The sequence below is a fragment of the Miscanthus floridulus genome, chromosome 17 (assembly GCF_019320115.1).
Source record: "Miscanthus floridulus cultivar M001 chromosome 17, ASM1932011v1, whole genome shotgun sequence".
Lineage (NCBI taxonomy): Eukaryota > Viridiplantae > Streptophyta > Magnoliopsida > Poales > Poaceae > Miscanthus > Miscanthus floridulus.
In genome coordinates this window covers 99,937,434-99,958,748 of record NC_089596.1, presented here as the reverse complement: position 1 = coordinate 99,958,748, position 21,315 = coordinate 99,937,434, and the positions used below count along the sequence as shown (strand labels likewise).

Below are 21,315 nucleotides of genomic sequence, written 5' to 3'. Positions count from 1 at the left end.
GGCCACCTCTCCGACCGGAGCGCTCACTTTGGTCTCCAGCCCACCTCCGGATGGCCTCTCCGACCGAAAGGCCTAGACAAAACACCACTTCTGACTCTAAACCGCTTCTCTGACCAGGAATGCGCCGGACCCCTGCTTACAGCTCTTCCTCGATTGGCGTAATCAGAGCCGACTAGGACCAACAGACCGGGGACGCCCGCTCAGGAAGGACCAGGAAATAGACGAAGAAAGTAAGGCAGGGCACCCAAGTCAACCGCAATACCAAGGACCGCACCCTGTACACCTGTAGGATAGTACCTTGCAACCTCCCTGACATGATAGAACCTAAGTAGTGTTGTAGGTGCCAATATTTTCCTCTACAGGGTTGTTGGCGCCATCAACTCCTGTACCAGACAAATACGGTAAGGCTCCCCCATGTGCCTCTGAGGCATCGATAGTGTTGTGGGCGCTAGCATTGACCGTACGAAACGAACATGGTAAAACCCCTCACATGCCTTTGGGCATCAATAGTATAGCAGGCACCGATATCTGCTATGCCAAAAGAAGACGACGTAACCTCCCACATGTATCTGACATTCAATAGTGACATTAACAGTGTTATGGGCGCCTACCATTATCTTGTATCCGCCGGCGTGGGCAGCAAGACTTAGCAGCATACGTTCTCTCTCCCTCTCACTTGTAAAGCCATCCCCTTCATCTATAAAAGGAGATGCGCTCTCTTCCAACAACTCATGGGATTCGGATCGATCAAGTTCACTAGTATACAACAATAGAACCACCAGGTTCAAACCTTGAGCACATGCTCGAACACATAGCACATAGCAGAGCTCCCGTCACTCTTGGCCCCTCTGACCAGAGTCTGACTAGACCTCTTGTACCCCCCATCTTTCTCCTTCTCGTTTGTAACCCTACTGCAAACTTCGAGCACCTAGGCTTAGGAATAAAGTCACCAATCGACTCAAACTGGATATAGGGCACGTTGCCTAAACCAGTATAAACCCTGTGTTAATGAGTGTTAGGCCACCTCTGATCACAACGTACGGCAAAACTACAAATATTTACGTGTTGGTCGCTTTCTGCACTGACGGTTGGCGCCGTCCATGGGGAAGACGTTGTACGTTCAACACTTTTTGGTCATCGGATGGCCCACTTTTCTGCCACCTGCACCATGGTGGGCTCAAGCGATACGACTCACTTTGGCTCACTGGAGTTTCCCGCACTGCCACCTGTTGGAATGTGGGTTCCACTAGTACACAACAACAGAACCACCAGGTTCAAACCTTAAGCACACGCTCAAACACATAGCACATAGCGAAGGTCCTATCACTCTTGGCCCCTCTAACCAGAGTCTGACCGAACCTCTTGTACCCCCCCATCTTTCTCCTTCTCGTTTGTAACCCCACTGCAAACTTCGAGCACCTAGGCTCTGGAATAAAGTCACCAACCGACTCAAACTGGACGTAGGGCACATTGCCTGAACTAGTATAAACCCTATGTCATTGAGTGCTAGGCCACCTCTAATCACAACATATGACAAAACTACAAATATTTATGTGTTGGTCACTTTCTGCACCGACAGCCTTAATCCATCTCCCAAACTTCTCCATCTTCTTTTTGTTGTGGGGCCTAGAGCGAGAGGACTCAGGCACATCCTCAACTAATGGAGAGCGTCTCACTGCCTAGTTTGCACCTGAGGCTTGTGTCTTCTCAATCTTGTAGATGGTGTGGAGACCATCTTTATCAAACTTGTAACCGATGACCCTCTCAATCATGAACATGAGATAGGGGGCATAGGGCATCCCCTTTCTCCCATCCTCCATGGCATTCCTTAGCTCATGCCACATGAAGCGAGGGACATTTAACCTGTCACCTCTAGGAGCAAACCTAGCAAGCACATTCCTCACATAGCCATTAAGATCTGAAGCTGCTCCATCCTTGGGATTTATTATGTGCCTGATCAGATTGTTCAGAATGTAGTAGTAGCTCTTCAAGCCATTGACCTTACCATCTGCACTTCTCATGTCAATCCACATATATGCAATGCCATGGATCTCAGCTCTAGCCTCATCATGAATATAAGTGAAGCCCCGCTCCTCCTCTCCAAAACCAAGGATCTGGCTGAAAGTCATAAAGTCAATCCTATAATGCTGTCCCTTAGCCATCCAGTGAATCTCATCAGTGTAGATATCATAGAAGAAGGTGGCATGAAACTGGGCTAGCACTTCCTCATTCTAATTGTATCAGAAGCTCATGATATTAGTGAGGCCAAATAGCTCACAAGCCTTGATCACTTTGTTGAACTCAGGGTCGTTCCTCCCCTTCATCTCCTCCCAGTCAACATACTGCATCTTGACAATCTTTGACTTTTTGGTGTTGAAAATCACTAAGGCATAAAGGTTGGAATGAAACTCATTCCAAAACCTGTAGTCCACCCCCAAATCCTTTGCCTGCTCATAAGGATTGTTCTCACGTGCTTCTTCCACCATCTTTAGCTTTCCCGCATAGTTGAGCACGGGATGAGCACGTGTGTCAACAGGACACCTCACGATCACTTCCTCAGAATACTCTCTGATGTAACCTCTATCAAACTCCTCAAGGTGAGGTGGAGTATCTGGGCAAGCACCTAGAGGAATGGTGCGACCAGCCCTCTCCAAGTTCTCCTCCTAGTGGATCAACTGATCCTTTCTCCCCCTGTCACTAGCATCCCCTCTACCTACTGCACTGCTGCTGCCCCCTGTGGTTCTGCCATGACCACGACAAGGCATTTGCTTGTCATGAGGCTCGGTCATCTTCCTCTTCCCCTTCGGTCATCTTCACCTTCGGAGGCCATCTACCCAAAAACATAAACCAAAATGAGAAACTATACAAATGGAGAGTAGAAGTTACCCTATAAAGCAAGTTAAGTACTCAAGAAGAGTCAACGTGCAAGCGAGGGAAGCAGCTGATGTGGTACTACCCCCAGACATGCGGCACTACCGCACCTGGGAGCGGCACTGCCGCACCGGCTGTTTCACCAAGACTATATTTTGCATCTTCTTGTCTACTGAACTTCATAATTTAACTCCCAGCCCACTATACAATCTCAACAAGTATAGTTCTATCAAGAATATGGAGTCTTACAAAAGATAGGTAAGATAACATCATGTTTAACTTAGTAATGAATATGGTGAATGAATCCAATCATTTCATAGAGTCATTTATGGAATCCTTGATCAAATCTGCATGGAATGCAGCTCTAGTCGTGGCACTGCCGCACGGATTGGAAACATTCCATCCAAGAATCATTGTTATGATTCGATTCATCCATCACATTCACTTCTAAACCAGTCATGCTGTTACCAGAAACCTACATCTATTATCAAAAGAACTCCATAGCATGGATCGACAAGGTTAGGGTTTCACCTTGGTTTTCGTGGATTGGGGAGGAAAGAGAGAGAATGGCTCCGTTCATGAGCTTCAGCAGCTACTGGCGATGAGGGAGAGTGCCAGCAACTGGCGTGGCACCACCGGAGTGTGGCCCCAGAGGGATGGCGATGGCGCGACGACATGAACGTGCGAGACGCGTGAGAGAGAGAGGCGTCGGCATCGGGTAGAATGAGGGAGAGAGAGTTATCGCGGGCTAATTGGTAAAACAAGTAAAGAATGGGCCCCCACAGTAATAGGTTGTTGTGGGTCAAATTCTGATTAGAATTCAAAGTGCGACACTATCGCTCGCCACATGCGGCACTGCCGTGGCGTGGCACTGCCGCAAGGCAGGCGTGGCACATCTGCACTCCCTAGAACAGCAAGATTTAGCTACTAACTAAATAGCTATATACATATAGGATATGGACACATATCTCAAGCACACTATGATCAGCAGTAATTAATCAATACAAACAATGATCATAATGCACTTGTTTCTTATGATAAATTATTTTGAAGCACAATATTTAAACCTTTCTAATTCATTTCTCCTATCCATGCTAGTTCATCAATCAAGGTGTGCTATAGTTCAAACCACATTACGAGAATCAAGTACATTTAGCTCACTACACAAAGCATAAAATCTTGACTCATCGAGAGGCTTAGTGAAGATATCGGCTAGTTGCTTTTCGATGCTCACATGGTGATTTTCGATATCTCCTTTGGTTTCGTGGTCTCTCAAGAAATGACGTCGGATGTCTATGTGCTTTGTTCTTGAGTGGCTTACGGGATCGTTGGTGAGCTTTAGGGCACTTTCGTTGTCACATAAGAGTGAGATTTTGGTGAAGTGACATCTGAAATCTTGAAGGATTTGCCTCATCCAAAGTAGTTAAGCACAACATGCACCAGCTGCAACATACTCGGCTTTGGCGATGGAAAGGGCTACATAATTTTGTTTCTTAGAACTCCAAGGCACTAGGGACCGTCCAAGGAATTGACATGTCCTCGAGGTGCTTTTTCGATCTACTTTGCAACCGGCGTAATCAGAATCCGAATACCCAAGTAGATCAAACTTAGAGTCCTTAGGATACCACAAGCTAAGGTTAGGAGTGTGCACTAAATATCTCAAGATTCTCTTAACGGCTACTAAGTGGCACTCTTTCGGGTTAGCTTGAAATCTAGCACACATGCACACACTAAGCATAATATCGAGCCTAGATGCACACAAATAAAGTAGAGAGTCAATCATGGAGTGATATACCTTAGTATCCATGGCTTTTCCTTCATCATTGAGATCTAGATGTCCATTGGTTGGCATGGGAGTTTTGATAGGCTTGGCATTCACCATGTCAAACTTCTTGAGCATATCATGGGTGTATTTCGTTTGGCTAATGAAAATTCCATCCTTCACTTGCTTGATTTAAAATCCGAGGAAGAACTTTAATTCACCCATCATGGACATCTCAAATCTCTTAGTCACGATCCTACTAAATTCCTCACAAAAAGAATGATTAGTACTACCAAATATTATGTCATCGACATATATTTGCACACAAATATATCTTTGTCGACTTTGTGAGTGAAAATGGTAGGATCGGCTTTGCCTATTTCAAAGCCTTGTTTAAGCAAGAATTCCTTAAGGCATTCATACCATGCTCTTGGTGCTTGCTTAAGCCTATAGAGCGTCTTTTGGAGTTTGTAGACATGGTTGGAAAACTTGTGATCTTCAAAGCCCGGTGGTTGCTCAACATAGACAAGTTCTTGAATAGGGCCATTGAGAAATGCACTCTTCATATCCATTTGATATAGCTTGAAGTTGTGATGAGCGGCATAGGCTAGAAGCATTCAGATTGCTTCAAGCCTTGCCACCGGTGCATATGTTTCTTCAAAGTCCAAGCCCTCTACTTGAGTGAAACCTTGAGCAACCAATCTTGCTTTGTTTCTTATCACCACTTAATTCTCATCTTGCTTGTTGCGGAAGACCCATTTGGTGCCAATGACATTGGTATTGGGTCATTCCACCAAGGTCCATACTTGATTTCTTTCAAAATTGTTGAGCTCTTCTTGCATGGCCATCACCCAATCCGGGTCTCTAAGTGCTTGTTCTACCTTAAGAGGTTCCAAAGAGGAAACAAACGAGTAATATTAGCAAAAAATTGCTAAATGTGAAAGAGTTGTTACCCCCTTTTGAAGACTTCCAAGGATGTTGTCAACGGGGTGATCCTGTTGTATTATTTTCCTTAGCCTTGGATGCTCAAAGGCCTCTTGTTCATCTTCTGGACCTTCATCATTTTCTTGCTTAAATATGGGTTGTAGGTCTTGTCCACGAGCTAGAGTCGAATCAGTTACTGCTAACTGTGTAGGTACGGCACTGCTGCTCTCAAGTGTGGCACTGCTACGTGCAGGTGTTGTAGTAGGTGTTTGATGTTGTTTAGCATCAGGTACATCAGCAGAAATAGGTGCAGCAACAACTTGAGGAACCTCCACTTCAGTGACTTCATCTTCTTGTGGTCTAATATCACCAATGTCCAATTGCTTGATTGCTTCACATGGTGGATCCTCCTTTTCTACAACACTTGAATCAACTTGCTCCACTTGAGAGCCATTAGATTCATCAAATGTCATGTCTACCGTATTCTTAACTCTCCCGGAGGTTTTATTGAAGACACGGTAGGCATGCTCATTTGATCCATAACCAAGAAGAACACCTTCATCAACTTTAGGTGCAAACTTAGAGGTTTTGGGTTTCTTGTTAAGTATGAAACACTTGCACCCAAACACTCTAAAGTAAGACACCTTAGGCTTGTTACTGGTTAGAAGCTCATATAAAGTTTTCTTCAACTTCTTGTGTAGGTAGAGGCGGTTGATGGCATGGCAAGTGGTGTTGACGACCTCGCACCAAAAGATGTCCGGCGTCTTGTACTCATCTAACATTGTCCTTTTCATGTCAATGAGTGTACGATTCTTCATCTCTACTACACCATTTTATTGAGGGGTGTATGGAGTTAAAAACTCATGCTTGATGCCCTCTTTATCAAGAAATTTCTCAACTAGAGTATTCTTAAATTAGGTCCCATTGTCGCTTCTCACTTTCTTGATGGGAAGACCGAACTCCTTTTGAGCTCTTCTAACAAATATCTTCACCTTCTCTTGAACTTGGCACTTGTCATGCAAGAAAAATACCCAAGTGAAATGGGAATAGTCATCAATAATAACAAGACCATATTTGTTACCCCCAATACTTAGGTAGGTGACCGGTCCAAAGAGATCCATATGTATTAGCTCCAATGATTGCTTGGTGGTCATGATACTCTTTGGTGGGTGAGGTACTCTAACTTGCTTTCTGGCTTGACAAGCGCTACAAATCATATCTTTCTCAAAGTGGACATTTGTTAGTCTAAGGATGTGTTCATCTTTTAGAAGTTTGGCCAAGTTCCTCATCCCAACATGGGCTAGTTGGCGATGCCAAAGCCAACCCATGCTAGATTTTGCCATTAAACAAGTCTCAAGCTTAGCTTCATTTTTATTGAAATCAACTAAGTAAAGCTTGTTCTTTAATCGACCCGTAAAGACAATAGAGGAATCCTCCCTTCTAAAGACTTCCACACCCTTATCCATAAAGAGACAATTGTAGCCCATCTCACACAATTGAGAAACGGACAAGTTGTAACTTAACGAATCAACATGTAATACATTTGTAATTGAATGCTCAAGGGTTATAACAACTTTACCGAGACCAATCACATCCCCCTTTGAATTGTCTCCAAAGACAATATTTTTATTTGAGTGCATCATCGGGGAATATGATGAGAACATACTCCTTTCTCCGGTCATGTGATTTGTACATCCTTTATTAAGCACCCAACTTGATCCACCGGAGGGGTATGCCTACAAAACAAATTTAGTTGCTAGGTTTAGGTCCCCAATTTGATTTGGGGCCTTGCATGTTAGTCACAAGAAATTTAGGAACCCAAATAGAAATATTCCTATATATATTGGTTTCCTTTCCAACATATTTGATAACCACTTTTCCACTGCCGTTGTTCTTCAAAACAAAGCATGATGTCAACTTTGTCGAGGTGCATAGGTCTTTGGTTGATATGCATACTTGTTCTTGTTGCCCCACATTGATTCCTTAGGCTTCTGGAAAACCGGTTTCTGCTGGAACACCTTTTTCTTGGGCTTAGTTTGACCAGGAATAGAATTGGTAGCCTTTCCATTTTTACAGGGCGCGGCACTACCGCCCTTCTCCACGGCGCTGCCACTACGCGGCGCTGCCACGGTCTGTGGAGGCTGATCTGTACCAATTTTTTCCTTCCTCTCAAACTGCACACACTAATAGCCACTCACTATCCTTCTTCCATTTGTCTTGGCTTCTTTTGTGTGTCCAAGCCCATGCTTGATTGAGGGATGCCTTTCTTACTTGAATTGTGGCCCTTTTAATTCATCATTTTTCTTGTCATTAGATTGGGTCTCATCTATCCACCATTTTCCAATGATTTTATTGAGCCTAGCAATTTCCTTTCTCATAGCCTCTATGTTTGCAAGGTTAGTGGTATCGGATCGAGGAAGTAAGGCCGTATTTAGTCATGCAAAGTTAAGCATTTCATCAACAAAAAATATGCTTCCATTGCGCAAGCAAGGCCGTAGATAGTCATGCAAAGCTACGTTCTTAACCATTTCAAGATGAAATATATGAAAAGAACTGAAATTGTTCTGCTGAGCGTTCTCCCTCTCCCCGTTGGGAAAGTATACCTTCGTCTCCAAGAAAACCCCACTTTCTATATACCAAAGAAGTTGCAAAGACGGTTATCAAAATCAAAGTTGCAAAAACCAAGTCATCAATCTGATGCTGACGCAATATGATCCCACTGTGCATAAGACTGTTAAGCCTGTAAATATAGGAAATATGTTTCAACGACGCACAGTAACATACATCAGCCAAAGCGTCAATATCGCAGATTAACCGCTGCCATAGAAGCATGCCAGGTTCAGTGCACATATCGCACGCATAACACAAGGAAAATACTTCTTGAGTACACGTTGCTAGGGTGCATGGCAACAATTCAGTACAAGACGCCGAACCACGATGGCAAATACATACAGAAATATTCTTGCGCCAGGTTAAAACAGATGGGCGTTGTCTCAGGTCTCAGAAAGCATCACTAAACATGTAGTAGTATATATACACACATCGCCGGCCGCATAAAGACAAGTTAAAAACAAGCTAAGCTTCTCTCTCGGCGCATGCGTTTGCCTCTGGACGAGGCGCCAAACCCCATCCTTAGGCCGACTCTGCAAAGCCAACCCTTAGCTTGCCGTAATCAAAGACGGTGTGGTAGACTCCCATGAAAACATCACCCAAGATCCTGGAATTGCAAATGGTCCAAACGTTATGCGCAAAGATTAAGAATCGTGTGAGCCAGAATCAGGAGCTTAGCGGTGCATAGTTTACCAGAGGGGGCCACGAGGCGGTGGGATATCCATAGCTGTGAATCCACTGATGCACTGGGCAGCTTGTCCTTCACCAACCTTCAGAATGTACTGCATAACCAAAGAGAAAGGGAGTCAAGTTCAGATACTGCAACAAGATGGCAAATGGGGATGGTTGGGCTAAATAAGGATCAAGAGCCGAGAGTGTGATAATGGAGAAGGGATCACACACCTGCTCTGGTTTCAGCTTGAACTTCTTGCCTCCAATGGTGAACACAATGTCAGGCATGGACCCAAGACTGGCACAGTCCACGGCTGATTCTCCCATGGGACTAGGAAGACGCTCGCAAAGCTGTCATAGTGAAACAGTTAAGCAAAGTAGAGCACTACGTGGTACATAAACACAATGCGCTCAAAGTCAGTTAAGCTCACCTGATTAATGTAGTTCAGGATGAGCTCCTGTGTCTTGTTCTGGGCAAGTTGGTTCTGCATCCATACCACAGCCATCTCACAGGCACTGCACATTGGATCACTCTTGATACCACCATTTGATTTCCCAGCTTCATTGTCCACTACGCTCCGAATTCCAGCGCTGTGTTTGCATAGCATATAACAAAGGAAGAAATGAGCTACAGTGACACCATAATATGAGACAGGATGCCCAGATGGTTATCGTTATCACGAGTACATGACAAGCTATGTCTCAGCAACATCAAACAGTATGACAAGCTATAGAGATTGTTTACAGTCCCTCACCTAACACCATGAGTGCCATCAAAAGTGCACAGACCAACCTGAGAACAGATCTTTGCTGGTTGTGTCTGCAAAATAACCCAATACCAGGTTGAGTTACCTCAGATTCAAAAGCAACTGACCAAACCAGCAACCAGAAAAGCAAATCCATAGTTTGGAATACACAAACCTCAGCTAGCAAAAGATCAAGGATCTGTTGTCCATATTGAGAAACAACAGTCTTGCACTCCTGGCTGACAACACCAGCAGCACCAATCTTTTCATTGATTTCAGTAATTATGGCCTGCATTGATCATATTAACTTGTAAGCACCAGAGCAACACAGGGTGGAACACAAAATGCTGAAAAGCAGGGAATGATAATCAGACTCAGATCACCACCCAGACATTTTATGTGAGCACCACAGGATTGAACACAAAATGCAGAAAAAGGAAAGTGATGAATTGATGATCATAGATTCAGATCACCACCTAGGCAAATATCAAAAGTTATAACAACAACAAGTTAAGTGCATCAAATGCAAGTGCTGTTTTCTCACAATTACGCTGCAAAATTACATGAGTTTTGAATCATCCTCGCCAAATGATATACATATAAGATGGTAAAAAAAGACAGTCTTATTAAAAAAAAGGCTAAAGTGTCCAGGAGCCAACCCAACACATCTAACTGAGTCTAATTTCCAAACTGTTTTAGCTATCGAAGTGTTAAGCACCTGAGACTATCGATTTGTCAACACTCAACAAAGGCATGGTATGATGGTACAGTAATATATAAGTAAAGGCGGCCATTTTTAGGCAGACATGATAGCATCATCTACATTTTTCACTGAACAAGGATCATCAGGTCATTTGCATAAAGGTTTTGTCATATATAAAATATCACCAAACAGACAAAAAAACTAAACAGCTGCTTCAATCGCAAAATGGTGAATCCCATCATGGTTATTGCAGATAAAAAATACACAAAGCTCAAAACTTACTGTGGGGCCAGCAAGCAAGGAAGTTCCAGAATCTGCGATTGCGGCACAACCGCCAGCACAAAACCCTGATAACGATAGATGTCGCATTTAGTTATATTTCTCATTAACATGAGATTATAGTAGAATAACAAAGAGAGAAACATTGCAGTACCAGTGGACACTCCATCAACCAGGACATCGCCCATGTTAAACTGCATCAACAAATTGTACACTTTAAACCGAGATATACATTCGAAAAACGAAGTTACTAGAGAATACAAGAAACAAAACCAACCTGCCAGTATCCCTTCTGAGTGACTGGGACATATGTGTGATCACCCTTGTAGTGGCTAGAATCCATTCCACCAAACACAATTTCACCACCTTCTCCGTCATCAGCATGTCGGTTAAACCAGAAGGAGAAAACAGGGTCGCTGATGAGACCTTGTTTTACCATGTTATACCTGCAATTTGTTTGTTATTAGGGACCAGATGTGCAAAGTATATCATAATCATATTTCCCAAACTTTAAACCAATATGTAACAAAGTTGTACAATACCATAATCACATACCTTACTATTCTTGCTAGATACAGCAAAATCTAACTACATAACATGGGAACACATAAGATACCCCAGAAAACGCTTTTAAAGATATGATCATCACAAAAAAAAGAACAACTCTTAATGCAGAAAGATGACCTTTTTGTTTTACACAAGGATAACCAGGAAATATGTAGCATGCTGCCATTAATGTAGATACCATGTGTTATGAGCAACTAAACCACGACGACCTTTGAGTTACAGTGTTCGAGAAAAAAATGACCTTGAGTTACTTGAAGAATATTAACAACAGCTAAAGCTAGATGCACAAAGGAACGATCATTGCTTTTACGGTAATTGAAACAGAAGTGAGCAAGAACTTTGAAGGCCACAAAAGCTTACCACACTGGTGTTGCATTCCCAACAGATATTTCCTGCAAGCCTAGCCCAAGAATGCCATCAAATTTTGCAACCATGAAGGTAAGGCCTGGCTCCTTTGTAGCTTCAATAAATTCCTAATAAAGCAACACAATATTTATTATTTCCAAGTGGAACTGATGTGACCTGAGAGATGCAATAAATGAATTCCGAACACATATTATAACATATACATAAGAGCTCTGTTTCATACAAATGAACATATACAAGTGCGCACTAACCTGATCCTTCACAATCAGATCACCTAATGTAACGCTATCCTCACTGAAAAAACCAGCAATTGAACCAGTTCCATATTGAATGGCAGCAGGTTTTCCTGGAGACATGAGTCAAGACAACATGTCAATGTCCAGAAGCAAACAAACAGCATACATAAATGCCAGCTGGATTCTTTATGCTTTTTATCTTCTTTTTAATTTTACATTCTCGGTGGCTCATGTCGGGTTTCATCGCTAGCATACCTCAATTTGCTTGGGACTAAAAGGATTTTTTTAAAAAAAAAATAATGAGCAGTATGATAAAACAAGGCCATATACATTCCAAGAAGAGACAAACCTTTCAATATCCATACAAGAAAAATAAGGCGACTATTTCCAGCATAAGGTGTGCTAAGTCACACGCTGAAGTAATTACTATACCAACTTCTAGGTTTCCATTGAATTCGAGGAGTCATAATCAAGCTTAAAAAAGACAGCTACTGTAAACTGTCATCATCATTCCTGAATCCTAGCTCCACATTGCTACACCTACACAAACTTGCACTACATCTACATCAGGTGCTTTTAACATCCTTTTCATAGATGTTGCAATTACCAAGCTAACACATATTTTGTTTTGATGTTGCCAACATGCATGATGAATTTTCTGTTTCATCGTGAATATTCTAGAACTACAAAGTAGGGCAGGCAGCAGACCTAATCAAAGTAGGATTTTATAAACTATTAGCAATACATGAGCCAAAATAAAAAGGGTAATTCATTACGTTCAAACTGAAAAGAAAAATTGTGTTTCTGTTCAAACAGAGTAAATTTAGCATTCAATTCACGACCATGCGTCGTTCTAGGTATGGTGGCTTCGACCTAATCATCTAGCTCGGAGCACTTTTGTCCACAAGGCATTTAACTTATGACCCCCCTTCATATAAGTCATTTATATACATCTTTTCAACATATATGGTGTGCGCGTGTGTGTTTCATTCACGAGAACACGGATTTGGGAACATATGACAAACGCGAGGCAGATCTCAGTCCACAATGAGCAAATCGGGAAAAAATACAGTAACGAGAAAAAAAGTGAAGAGTCAAACCATTCTTCTTGTAAGTGCTTGACTGCCCTGACTTGTAGCGCGAGTGGAAATAGCAAGCGATCTGCATCACATGGTAAATATGTAAAAATTCCCAAAAACACACTTCAGTCTCAGCACAAAACACATCCAAACCCTGGAACAAAAACCTCGACCAGGCAAGGGAAGGAAGGAACGAGGACGCACCGACAAGTAGCACTTGGAGGACGGCACCCAGAGGTTGGAGCTGCCGGTGTCGAAGATGACGGTGAACTTCTGCGCCGGCGTGCCGACGCCGATCTCCCCGAAGTACTGCGCGTTCATGTAGTTCTTGAGCGCGATGACGTCGGAGTCGTCGCCGCCCGAGCCCAGGGCGTGGCGGAGGAGGAGAGGCTGCCTCTCCTCGGCGGAGAGGCGCGCGGCGACGCGACCGTTCTGGTCGACGGGCTGCTTCTTCAGCGCGACCCGCACCAGCCCCTCAGCCGCCGCCGGCGCCGGGAGGAGGGACTGGAGCAGCACCGCCGCGAGGAGCACCAGGGCGACGCCGCGGGGTCCCATGTTCGCGATCTGCGGAAATCGCAGGCGGAGCCAACGAGAAGCAGCGGATTTAGCCTAGAGAGTGAGGAGATTTCAAGGGTGGTTGGATCGAACAAACAAATCCTTCAATGGGGAAAGCGCTGGAACAAAAGGACTGCTCCAAACTGGTACTGCAGCGATTGGTTCGGTACGGTTGCGAGCGGAGTTTACAACGTCTAATAAAAAGGCTGACAAGATCGGATCGATCGAGGATCAAAGTCGCCAACGAACTCGATACTGGACGAACAAAAACCTCAAAACCCGGGGAGTCCATGCGACCATGCCCAACAGAATTGAACCCTTTTTTTCCGAAAAAAAAGAGCACAAAACTACTTGGAAATCGCAAGAATAAATCGGGTGAAAACGGATTACATCTACGAACGCGCGGAAACAAGCAGATCTAGAACAGTGGCCGCATCAGACACCGCCGGCAATTCAAGACGCAGTCAAGGCGAGTCCACGAGAAGAGAATCGTCGAACTCACCAGAAACCGAGGGCAGGAGCAGGAGGAAAGGTGGAGGTGGAGGAGCAACTGACGTTCGCAGCACTACGGAGCGGGGGCGTGGTGGCCCGGGTATATAGAGCAGGCGGAGAGGGGTCACGCGCTCTATTGGCCGTCGGATTCGGTGGACGTATGCGATCGACCGTTGGATGAGGATAGGGGCGTCCCCGTGCCCGGGGTGGGAATTGGTACAGGTACCCAGGCAAGTGCCCGATCTGGTGTGGTGTGTGTAGAAAGTAGGTCGCATCTGGTGTGGTGTGGTGTGGTGTGACTCGGTGAGGAGTGCGTGAGCCTCAGACTTTCTTTTTTTTTGGAGAGAGGGAGAGATGAGCCTCAGACTTGAGAGTGCATGAAAATAACCTGCTGGCTGTCGGTTACTTTGCCTCGAAGCAACGAACATTCATGTCAATAATTTAAGTGTATGCCATAGGTTTTTTTTTCAAACACAGTAGGTAAATGTTGACCCCTATCAACACTAATATAATGCCTATGCTAACGCAACAGATTTATCCTAAAGACGAATATAAAAATGACCAATGTTTTTTTTCCATAGTTCAACTTTTACACAATATCTTTGAGCATGTATACAATCCGGAAAACTAAGAAGTCATAGTAAAGTTTTTTCTCATATAACCATTTAAGTTACATTCTGTCTAAGTCCTTAATCATGACTTGGAGATCTTCAGAAAAATTGTCAAAACATTCGTTTGCATGGCTCTTAAGAATGTCCCCTAAAAATTTCATCCTCGGTGAATTTGATAGCCGTACATGGTAGATATAATAAGTTAAGTTATTAATTTTATATGTAGTGTACGGAATATAGTTAAAGAATATATACTTACAGTGTTGATCGGTGGCAATCTTACACCATCCCATGACTTTATGAAATTGTATACAAGGAAGCCTCCTAATTTCCTGAAGATGAGCATTTGTTTGATTTATTGTACATAAATCAAATAACTATTTTGTCATAATAAGAAAGATGAAACATATTATAGGTGATTACCCGTCCTTATTTGCCACACTTTTTTTTCTTTGATTCAACGGTAGTGTTCTGGGAATTCTCTATATAATATTTTTCTTGATGTCCTATCTTCGTGGTTTTTACTGAAATACTCGGTAAGTGTGGTCCTATTAAAAGCCGGGGTTACAGATGGTTGACTGACTGGATCATTACTCTATGGCATAAACTTGTTCCATCCTGTTTCCCCTCGTGGGTTGTATAGAGGATAAGCTAATGGGTCATAACAACTATGGTATGCTCGGATATATTATGGACGACAATCTGTCCTTCCATATATAACCACACTCCTATCAAAACATCTCTGTGGATCGTTCCCTTCCATCCAGAGAGCAGCAACTTGGATTGTCGTTGGGGCATTGTACCTTCTCTGGTCAGGCGTGACATTTGTATTGAGTTCAATCCAGTAGTCATCCAAGTTTGGAAAAGCACTATTTCTCCTAAAAGTATGAACATATGGGTTATTCTGTAAAATTGTAAGGATATTTCGGATGAGGTTGATATCAAGATCTTTTGACTCTGTGTGATAAGGCCTCATCTTCTGTATCATAAAAGTAGAGATGCAGATACTGAGGGCCGTGGCCACCTGGCACCAGGTGATCTAGACGATGGTACAACCCACCATGAACTCAAAATGTATAAATACCGGTTCCTACTAGCAGTCTGTTCGTTTCGTCGTAAACGATCGTGGATTATTTACTGCTGGCTGGTTTGGTGTGAGAGAAAAATATTGTTCTAGCTTATAATCCACAATCGTATACGAGCAAGCGAACATGTTATAGAGTGTTATATCTACGGTCAAGGGTAACCCCTAGGCTTGCGAATACGAAATGCAAATTGAGATATCGTATATGTTGCCTGAAATATTTTGCATCATCATGCACTTGACTTGTAAACAACCTTTTTAGCTCTCCAGGAACCTCCGGTATATGTATTTTTATTTTTCCTTTTCTACAACAAAACCCGGGCGCCTCATACTGAAACCTCATCGCACCACAGTAATGGCAGTCAGGGACATTTCTCAACCTATGTCTTTGCGGCAGGTTCTGGTAGATGAATTCATATGGATCATCCGTCACACTATGTGCTGTCGCACCCTCTACAAGAACGCGATATGACTCATAATTAGGACCTGCATGGGAAACATTATAGTAATCATATTAGTTGCGTCGGAAACATCGTTCGCTTGTCTGAATTCTGGAGAAATCTGGATGGTTTGGAGGAATGCTGGATGAATTTGTGAGAGAAAAACACTATTCCGGATGAAAAAATAAGCGGATCAAGCCGGATTTAAGGGCACGTGAACGGAGCCATATGTGATGATGTAAATATTATATAAAGACGTATATAAGCTGGTTGTTTTGACATGACGTATATATTATGAAGTCGTAGTACCTCTCGGATGTAGCTGAATTATTTCATCATCATGAGCATATAAGTTTTCGTTGTGCAATCCTTGGGCGGCGTTCATGTCATCTTCTTAACCATCTTCAACAATATTTGTAGGTTCGAATAATTCACGGTCAAATTCATCTTCATTGGTTTCACCTTGTACATGGTTGTGGTATGGCCCAGGCAAATTATCATCTGCAAATTAAAATAACACCTTATTATATGCAAACTACAGTAGCTATCGAAATGTGTTACATTTTAGAGAAATTGTGTGGTTCCCGTGCTGACCTGTCATTGCTCTATGCATCTTGTAGTCCCAATTCCGTTGTAGCAAGTCCTCCTTCTTTTGTGCATCCATATTGTTATATCTTTCCCTATTTCTTAGCAGCTTATCCCTACTGGATGAACCACCTGAAGGTCACAGTATAATTTATTTAATCTGTGTACTTTCCATTTTAAAGTATTAAACAAACTTATAGTGAGGTTAGGAACAAAACTAATGTGTTGCACCTTGAGATGCACTGATTGAGGCTCCTTTTGTGCATATAGCTGGTACCAAACGAAATGTATCTGCGCTGCCACTCCGACGTTCGTAATTATCATTTCTATGTAGCCATTCTGTGGGCTCATCTAGATGGACATTTTCATCATTCTCTATGCTCGGTGCTTGCACAATGGTAGAGAAAATTGTTCCAAATGGTGTGTGCTCAGTTAGGGTTAATGTCGCACCTTCACATGTGAGCGGAGTTTAGTCAGAGTGAATGATAGCTAAAGGTGTAAATATTAGCATCGTCGAGCTTACGCACCTACTATGGGTGACGATGTTAGCTCTGTTGGAGACAACACAGGAAACGGTAATATTTTGGGTTGCAGCCTTTTCCGTGCTCGGTACTCTCATTGTTTTCTATTAATCTCTTCCCTTTGTTCAATGGACATCTGTAACACCCCGGGTGTTTAAAATACTAAAACTTGCCATGACATCATATGCATTGCAAAGCATTTGGACACATTGAAAACTTGGATATGCAATTACTAAAACAAGTTTACTTAATGTTGTATGTGTTGAATTGTGTTGTTTGAATCAAGTTTGAAATACTTGTATTGTTTTGAAATTTCGAAAACCCTGATTTTCAGCATTTAAATCCTACCCTGAAAATCCATTTCAAAATCTAAGCATATTTTGGGGTTGAGCCCAAAAGCAAAAGTGTAGAGCTTGACAAGTTATACAAAGTTTGTTTTTGGAGTTTTTCAAGTTGTTTAGAAAAATTTCAAGTAATTCAAAAAGGCGTAATTCGTTAAATTTCCCTATTCAAATTCAAAAGTTCATTTCAAAATCTAGATCGAATTAGGAGATGGTTATAGAAGAAAAGTTGTAGAACTTTTGATTTTGAACAACTTTTGTTTTTGGAGATTTTTGAGTTGTTATGAAAATTTGAGAGTAATTTGTGAATTTTGGGCAAATGGCATTTCTGTAATTTGAGTGAACAGTGTCCATCGCCGAAGCTACATTGCCGGCGAGCTTCGGTTGGCTTCCAGTTGCATGCGTGGCCGTCTGCGCGTCGCGCTGGCGCGGTGAAGGCCACAACGCAGCTTCCTTGAGTTTCCTGGCCATCCTTTTTAGCCTGAGCCGCCATCGTCGTTGCCCTTCTCCCTTGCTCTGTTTTCCCGTCGCCGCTGCTCCACTCCGGTGAGCCCGTGCCGTCGTTGTCGTGCTCCACCATTGCTGATAAGCTAGTCCCAGCTCCGCCTTAACCTTACGCGTCCAACCGACCCACCAATTCAGTTTATCTCCATCGGAAACTCGTTGTCCACGTCTTTCTTCTTCGCGGTCGACGACCTTCCCATCGCAAGCGCATCTCCGTGGCCAGCGCCCTCCGGTGAGCTGCTGTCCTTGCTCTGTGTACCTATGGCTTCGTCTCGATACTGTGGTGCTTACTCTATAGTTGGTTGTTCATTTTGACCACTGCAGTCGTCGGTACACCATCGCCGATGATGTTTTGCTCCACCGTGCTCGCGCTGATCGTCGAACCCCCTTGATGTTGCTCCTCCGGCTCGGTCTTTGGCTCCAACGCGTTCGGGGTGAGCTCCTGATGCTTCCTATGTCCTTTGTTTAATCTCTACCGCACTAGTGTCGCCGGCGTAGCATGGCCGTGCCGTCGTGTCCGCCATGGCCGCCATGGTGCTTGGTCCAGTTAGTGTCGAGGCTCGTTTGTGCCACCAATCGGAGTGTAGTGGTGTAGGGGACGTGGTAGTGCTTTCACCATCACCGTTAGTCTCATCGGCGGCGAGAATTCGCCGATCAGAGCCGTCGCTGCTGTGGTCAACGTCGGAGGTTGAAGATGACATGTGGGACCCGGGTGTCAGTGACTCAGCGTTCTAAGTGGATTTTCTATTTTTCAGAATTAAATGAATAGTGCTATAATTTGTTATTTTTGTGTAGAATTATTTAGAGCTCCAAAAATTATGAAAATTTTTGTGTGAATTCTCTATGATGTATATTATATAACAAAAATTTGAAATATTGATTTTCAGTATTTTTGGGGTATGATAAAAATTGCTCAATTAATTAATAAATGACTTTCCATGATTTTTCTAGGCTTAATTAATTATCCAAAAATTATGAAAATTGTTTTGCCACTTAGTTATCATGTAATGAACATTTATAAAAAAATTTAGCTCAATTAGAATAAGTTGATTTATTTCATAATTTTGAATTAAATAATTAATTCATAAAAGCAAATAGTAACCTTTAATGATTTAGGTTTTGTTTGAAATTTTGGATTGAGTGATGACCTTGGGTCATTAGTTGATAATGATCTTTGGCAATTGATGTATGTGTTACGAAAAAGATTTAGTCTGTTTGACTTGCAACTATACCGTGAAGGAAAGTTGTATTTAAATTCGTAATTTTTGTATCCATCATCGAGCATCATGTTTTGTATTCCGCATCATGTTAAACATGGCATTGTTATTACGTGTAGTGAACGAAGGTGAACATGTGGTAATTAATCAAGTTGTTGAGGAGGTTAATCCGTCTATTGAGGTCGGATCGAATACTTATGAAACGTCGCAGGAGCCGGACTTTTCCGTCAACGAAGGCAAGCCCCGGATGCATACAACCCTACCTTGTGTTTTACAAATTAATTTCGCTTTTTCTTTCCGTTACTGCATTAAGTGATTAGGAGTTAAGTAAGAGCCTAATTGATGCATTACCACCCTTGTTATTCCATATTTACCATATTACCAGTTTTAAACTCGTTTATGCCTAGTTTTGCTTAGCTATGCGTAGAACGATGAAAGTCGGGTGACTACCTGCCACCTGCAAGTTTTAAATGGAACATTGGTTAATTATGTTAGCATGTGATATGGGAATGTGGAGTAATAAATCTAGACCAGGCGGACTCGGTGAGTGGGAGCCACAAGACATGGAGGTCTTATGAGCAGGTTCTTTCCGCCTGTGTCGATTAAGGCACGTCCGTTGTTGAATTGCATGAGGTGAGAATTTGTAGTACTAACCACATACTTCGGTAAGCCTAAACTTGGCGATTCTATTATGAGAATGGCTACTCGCGCACTGGAAGTGGAGAGATGGCGGGAATAGCGTGTACCCACATGGCTATGGGCTGGATTGGTGGAGTACTGTATTCTCGGGTGGCGTGGACCCGTTCTTGTTTTAGAGGATCTGAGGGTAGGTTGGTATATGTAGGTCGGGGACCTGCATATGTCGTGTGGTCTGGAAGTCCCAGCTGGGTTTATAATCGGTTCGAATCGTCGTTGCTCCTCGGTTATGGAGACTCAACTCACTATTCATCATCGTAGTATTAATAACTGGAACTTGAGAATGGTTGATGAAGGTGTTGGATATGAAGTTTCATGATCTCATTACGGATCGTGTCATCTTTGTATATGATTTTATGAAGTTTAAACTATTTGAAACAAAGAATTTTGTCAAAGAGCTTTTACGCAAAATAACTTTGATTATTGCTAAAACCATACCTTGAATCCCTGAGCCTGCATTCCTGAGTTATCAGTTCTTATTTCGGTTAAGTCTTGTTGAGTACTTTTGTACTCAAGGTTCGTTGACCCTTGTTGCAGGTGAGCCTCATGAGCAGATCGGTTGTGGATCGTGCTACATGACAGTTGTACCTTGTGATGACGATGAGAAGTAAATGTGTGGCCCTTGGGCAGGGCAATCTCATTGTGTGTTTTGTATTATATTATAATGCCGCTCCACTATTTCGTTTTGTAATAATCATCGAACTTAGTTATGAGGTTTGAAACCACTGTTTTGTAAATTATGTTATTGTAAGACTTCCGTTGTTTTTACTTTGGTGTAGATATTTGAATAAATGTTGTAATACTGCAATGACTCTGTAACGTGATCCTGCTCAGAAATCGTGGATGATTCGAGGTTCCCCGAGGACACCCGGCAGTCTTTTTAAGTTATTGGAAACGTATGCATAAATGTCAAAGGTCATCGGACAGTGATAGGTGCATGTGGGCCCTATAACTTAGGAGGTTCTGCCACAACATCTCAGCTCGACGTTTTCATTGTGCCACGTTCCTTTCCTCCCTTTTACGCTTGGCATTGTCTAGAGTAGCCGGCATACATATAGGAAATCAGCAACATATTGCTTGAAGTATTTGATTGCACTGTTGTATACATGTCAAAAATCTAAAGCATACCTGTGACATGGTTGTTGGTGATATCGCCTAGCGTAGTGCGTGTATCTTTTGGCATAGACATTGTCAAATATCTACTTTTGCAAATAACATTTTTTATGAATTTTGATGGAAAACTTTAGTTTGACGAAGCATAATTTTAGCATAAAGTTACCTTGATGTTAATTGTTCTTTAGGGCTATTCGGTAGTGCGTTATGCACGCGACCGGCGTAATGTGAGGCGTAGGGCGTGCGGCGAGGGCTGTCGGTGCCACAGTGGTCCTGCCGCCCCTAAGTCACACCGGCAGCATGAATGTTAGGATGTGTTATCAGTATATTATTATTTTAAT

At 42.8% G+C, this 21,315-nt stretch overlaps 1 protein-coding gene across 1 annotated transcript; it reads right to left on the bottom strand.

Annotated features, from left to right (window-relative positions):
* Positions 1-8,431: 8,431 nt before the first annotated feature.
* LOC136516366 (aspartic proteinase oryzasin-1-like) lies at positions 8,432-14,027 on the bottom strand. Its single transcript, XM_066509750.1, has 14 exons — positions 13,873-14,027; positions 13,020-13,379; positions 12,837-12,897; positions 11,752-11,846; positions 11,495-11,607; positions 10,845-11,013; positions 10,722-10,761; positions 10,571-10,635; positions 9,761-9,874; positions 9,595-9,659; positions 9,271-9,430; positions 9,071-9,190; positions 8,861-8,949; positions 8,432-8,774 (listed from the first exon to the last, which is right to left on the bottom strand). Exons 2-14 carry the CDS (start codon positions 13,368-13,370, stop codon positions 8,690-8,692), a joined length of 1,527 nt encoding a protein of 508 aa, XP_066365847.1. The 5' UTR covers positions 13,371-13,379; positions 13,873-14,027; the 3' UTR covers positions 8,432-8,689.
* Between the last annotated feature and the right edge of the window lie 7,288 nt (positions 14,028-21,315).